Here is a 6000-nt window from a genome sequence, read left to right on the forward strand (position 1 = left end):
TTCTAGGTATATTATGACTTTATTTTTACAGTTATACTTCACATTTAATCAAATATATTAAATTAATCTAGGAGCTAGTCATGTATAAATTAGATTTTTTTCTTTTAAATAATGAGCCGGTTGTCTCAGCACTATTTTTAAATAAATCTTCCTTCTGTGTTTGTTGAAGAAACGAGATATTCTTGAAGCCCTAGTCACTTCTATGACATGTGCAATGCTTTAGCTATGGAAGAGCAGACAGGTGAATTATCTGCACAGGAATTGCCATTAGGCTGCTATTATCAGAGAATGAGGTCCTTGACCTTTACCTGCTGCTTAGTACCTAAATGTCCTTTGTCCCTTTCCATGTTACTCTTCTCATTTTAAATGAATTGCCCTTCACTGAAGATCTACATTTAATAATGCCAAATATATTATCCTTGTTCACATTAGGCAAATGGATAGTCGACCCCAGTTCAAGCATGGTTTTGATTTGTAAGGTTGAGCAGTTTTTACTTATCATTTCTAGAGCGGAGAAAATTCCAAGAGTTTAAATTAGTGGCCAGAGATTACATTATCTCTTTGTGGAGGAGCTGAATCTTCTAAATTGACTGTGCTGACATTTCATTGTGGAGATACCGTCTGCATAATGCGTCCTATTTCAGCATGGAATGAAAACATTACAAAGAATGAGAATGTAAAGTAGGCAAATATTACTCAACCACTTAATTTCTGGGCCACAGATTCCTATCTCTAGATTACAAAAATCCTATGAAAATATGTCAATTCAAAACATATTTTGTTATAGATAGCATTTAATTAAAGGCATATTTTTGAAATTTTAGAAAGGAAAAAAAAGCACTTAAATGATCTGACAGACATTAGATAAATCCACAAAGCCTAAAATTTATTAAAGCAAGTTTTATGTCTATAGGTCAACAACCAAAGAAAAATTAAGCATTCGGTGGAAGAAAGGAAAGGTGAAGGATCACAGTGGAGTAATGAAATGCCAGGTGTCCATGAAACTCTTCCTCCTGTGGGGACAGAGGTAGACTGGGAAAGAGGGACAGGAACCAGACTTCAGAGGAAAGCAACATAAACAGAATAGAAGAGAATAGCAAAAATAATGACAAAGTGTGGCATATGTGTGAAATCAAAGTCATAATTTCTTCCTGTCAGAAGATTAAAGAACAGTGAAAAGTAGTGAGTCAGAGCTGTGACAATCTTTAAAGCCACATGAAACAGTTTAAACATTAGCAAGAATACCGTTATGCAAAGGAAATCTACGGATGTACTGGAAATGAAGTTACCCTCTTTGATTGTCGTGCTAATAACCATTGGCCTTTTTCTATTAAGAGAATTACAGAAATAAAGGTTTCAGAACATCACCTCTCTAGCAAACTGACAGTAGTCCATAATGTTGCTAATAGTACTTCACACTTTAACCTTCAAAGAGCTTCACTTTTACCACCCCCCAAAAAAAACACACACACAAAAACACACCATATGCTATGTCATCAACTTGATAAATGAGAGACAAAGCAGGGAAGATAAATGAGTCATCATAGGAGGCCTAACGGATAAGGACCAGAACCTACACTACAGAGTCAGTGTTTTATGTTCTATGATGTATTTACATTAAAAACAAATAATAATAATTTCTATAGTAAAATCCTTTAAAGGAAAAAAATATATCCAGTGTGTTAAATTTCAGATTGATGTTCCTGTTTCAGATTGGCCTTTTAGAATCCTACCAATTCAAACACATATTTATTTTAGGCATGAAACTCCTATGGTTACTGCAAATGTAAGTGAATTCAAGGTTAGTTTGTGTTACAATAGAATTTAAAAATGTCTGATCCTTTAGAATAAAACCCTTAAAAAAAAAAAAAAAAGGACTGCACACCCAACTCACCAAATGGGCCAAGTTAGGGAAACAAACAAACAAAACCCGATGGTGGGGATTCAGTGTAGAGCAAAGGCAGGGCTGGAGACCATTCGGCCTCATTAACCAGGAATCCGAGCTGTGACCTGCCTTTGGCCTCACGTGGTACCCCGCCAGCTGTGCTTCTCTGGCACAGAGGGTGGTTGGCCATGTACTTTTTAGTTAACTGGGCTGGTAGCCAGAGATGTTTCTTTTCCTTTTCTCATATTTCCAGAATTGAGGGATTTTTCCTACATATTTTTCACATAAAGATGCAGAGTTTCGTCCACCCACTGTGAATAAATTTAATTTAGCCGTCTTTATGCCTCCTTGATTTCCATCAACCAAAAGTCTCCAATACAGGGGCAGATGTATACACTGGGAAACCTTCCAGACGGCTTTGTTGTTGTTGTGAGCCACTTAACAATACTCCACATTAAACAGGGCTCTTGTGTCGGTAAATATGCCTTTCGTTTGACTGAAGATAGGTTCCCTATTCACACCACCAGACTGGGGGCCAGGCAAGCTTACACGTTTGAATTGCCTTTCAGTAGTGTTGTTTCAAAGGGTAAAGTGCATCACATTTCAGGAGAGGTTCCTTTTGTTCATGGAGTGTTCTCACACTTGAAATCACATTACTGTGCTATAGTATATCAAGGTATGGCAAATATTTCCACAAATGACATAGTCTAAAGTATCATGTACATAGCACACACAGTATCAAAATTCAATCCAGGCTCAAAAGAGAAATTCAGCTTTCAGTGTTGCTAACCTTCTGACTATGGCCTGCTCACTTACAGCTCTAACATCCAAAAGGCTGTTTCCAGGCCTTTTCGTTTGCCTTTTAACAAGTCACCACTTACAGTTTCCATGTGCTAATCAGATCATTTATTTGGTGATATTTAAAAAAAACAGAGTAAATGCCTTTGGAATCATTGTTCTATTCTACGTTACAGGTAGGACACGAATTAGTATCTGAAATCTCTGTAAAGGTGGTCAGTTGGTAGTTTCCAGTTTTCATTAATTTTTACAGTTTTCCTTTCTTATCTGTAGACTGGGTGGGGGGGAAACTAACTCTATACTGTATTCTAAATGTTCAGTTAGATGTAATAAGATGCAAACATGCATCTTTGGGAGCTATTACTTTAGTTGAATTTTTTTCACTGTCTTGAACTATGGCTGATTATGTTATGCTTGATGACAGAGAGATGGGGAATGTATCTCTTAGGTTCCTATAAGTAAAACTCTGTAGGCTGTTATCATTTGCTCATAGCCCTCTCTGTTTTTCATTTATTACCTACATTTTTCCAATTCTGCAGTTGAAATCCGATGAAAGGATCATCAAAACAGAATATGGGCTACTGATTCGAAGTTTGCAGAAGAAGGACTCTGGGATGTATTACTGCAAAGCGCAGGAGCACACTTTCATCCACACCATAGTGAAGCTGACTTTGAATGTCATTGAGAATGAACAGATGGAAAATACCCAGAGGGCAGAGCACGAGGAAGGGCAGGTCAAGGATCTGTTGGCTGAGTCACGGTTGAGATACAAAGACTACATCCAAATCCTTAGCAGCCCAAACTTCAGCCTCGACCAGTACTGCGAACAGATGTGGCACAGAGAGAAGCGGAGACAGCGAAACAAGGGCAGCCCAAAGTGGAAGCACATGCAGGAAATGAAGAAGAAACGAAACCGAAGACATCACGGGGATGAGCTTCCTAGAGCTGTGGCCACGTAGTTTTCTATTTAATTTAAAGAAAAAAATTATTTTCACTGCGAAAATACTGTCTTCTGTTCTGTACATCCCTTATACTAACTCATAAGAGTTTTCCATGGAGTTTTGCTAGGGCACAAGAAAAATAATCTGAGTAAGACTATGTATGGTAGATATGGCATAGTGAGGGCAAATAGTTCATCTGAACCCATTTTCCAAGAACTAACCTTGTACCTGCAATGTGTCAGAATTATCCTCAACACAGGAACTTAACATTTGTAAATGTTTTATGTTGTCAGGTTTTGAATTTATGATGCCATGTAAATAAGTGAGCTAAGCAAGTATCATGTTTGATATTGTACTGAGGTGCTTTGTTTTCCTTGCATGGCCATTAAGCATGGAGTTTATCATGCTGTTGTGTTATATGTTCTTACGAACAGATATATCATTCCATTCTAGAACTGGCTGCCTTGTGGTAGGAATCGGAGGGAAGACACAAATCCAGACTGCTCACATTATCAACAGGAACTTTCCCAGTCAGCCATTCACTCTTGGTGCATGGTTTAGGAATTTGGAGAAGTGCATTATTTCTTTCAGACCACAGGGGTTTTTTAGTGTGGGACAGCACTGATTTACTGAAGGGTATAAATGCTCCTCCGAGGATTCCTTGTGACTTGTCAAGAGGAACAGGTTCACAGAGAGCGGTGGGTGCTCAGTTAGTTATGTGTTTTTAGATTATATGCTGAGATTTACATGGACAGAATGCTTGATAAATATTTTAGTATGATGGGGAGAACATTTTAATAAAATAAGGGAAACATCATGATGTCTACTGCATCCTAATGGGAAGACATACAGATGGGATCTGTTAGGAGACAGAAGGAAAGACAGCCATAAATTCTGGCTTTTGGGGAAACTCATATCCCTATAAAAAGAAAGAGCAGTCACAAATAGAGTGAGGGAAATGTAATGTAGCTTATTCACCAGAGTATATGTAGCTGCCAATTTATAATCCATCTGTTAAAAAATTCTAGATTATAACAAACTGCTAGCAAAGTCTGAGGAAAAGTAAATTTTCTAAAGGATCTTGGGAAGAATGAACACAAATTTATTTACAACCAATGGGATTTCAGTATGCACTTTCTCTCTTCAAAAAAAAAAATAATAATCATACTCTATAAATTATTTCCATTTACTGCCTTTGTTCTCTCCAGAATATTGGGTCATTGGATTTTATTTGCGTGAATAAAAAACAATATATACATATAGAGAGATAGAATTAAGTAGACAACAGTGGTGGGGGAGCAGGGAGGTATATTTGTTGAATAACAGAACAAATGCAAAAATTTTGACAACGGGAAGGGTTAAATTAACTCTTTGACATCTTTTTTTCTCACAATCTTTTTGCATTTCTGAGATTATAGGCTGTAACTCAAGTAGCATTGATTTAGTAATTTAATAATAAATAAGCCTAATGCATGTAAAGAAAACAAACAGCATAAACATTTTTTATACTTTGTTAGCACTTTCAAATATTTACAATTTGACTTTACCTCTGAATATGCATGGTATGGTTCCTGCCTGTTTGAGCAGGACTCACCTTTCCTTTTTAAACACAACTCTTAGCCTTCTTCTGTTTTGCCTTTTCACGCCCTTTTTAGTGTGAAATGAAAAATTAGTCACTTCCTCACATGGAAGGCAGCTTTTCAGAAAACTAAATAGCAGACATTTCTCATTTCTCATGCATTCTACGTGTCTTGAAAGAAAAGCCTCTGAGAACCCGTGTGATTAGTACAGAGTTCAATATCATGTCCGTAACTGGCTTTATGTTCAAAACATTCTATCTTACATTTCACTTTATTTACATCGCTTACCTATCTCAAAGTAGTCACACTGATAGATGAGGTTAAGTATCCCTTTTTGATATGAAACTCATAAATATTTGTAGATGTTTCAATATAAGGAAAACTTAAGGATTTAAAAAGAAAAAGCAAACCAGAACAAATGACTCTTTTAAAAAATAATGCATAATAATAGTTGTAGTAAGATCAGACCACTAATTGAATATTGTAACAAGAGTATTTGTAACTACTGATTTGCTGGGTTAAAATGTTCCAGGAATTCATAACAAGTTCAAAGCAAATAAGTGGGAGCATGTTTTATTTTTCAAAGATTTCCAAATATTTGTATATCAGACGGTAATGATCAAGTTAAGGATGATGGCTTTGAGAAAATTACGTGGAGCTTAAATGTTAGGATGGATTTGTGAATATAAATTTGGTTTTCATCCAAATATGAGTGTCCAAGCCATTTTTAAATTACTTCCTATCATATTCAGACAAAATTTGGGGAACCTATTTTACTCTACAGCTAATAATCTGG

General features: G+C 36.4%; 1 protein-coding gene across 1 annotated transcript in view; it reads left to right on the forward strand.

The window, feature by feature from the left end:
• Positions 1-3783, forward strand: part of SEMA3D (semaphorin 3D) — a 199422-nt gene extending 195639 nt beyond the window's left edge. The window contains exon 18 of the mRNA XM_019753571.3: positions 3223-3783. Coding sequence (XP_019609130.1) covers positions 3223-3642 — 420 coding nt within the window. The 3' untranslated portion in view covers positions 3643-3783. The remainder of the gene's footprint in view (positions 1-3222) is intronic.
• Positions 3784-6000: the final 2217 nt, after the last annotated feature.

This window comes from Rhinolophus sinicus, chromosome 4, assembly GCF_057876585.1.
Source record: "Rhinolophus sinicus isolate RSI-liver-muscle chromosome 4, RSI-T2T, whole genome shotgun sequence".
NCBI lineage: Eukaryota > Metazoa > Chordata > Mammalia > Chiroptera > Rhinolophidae > Rhinolophus > Rhinolophus sinicus.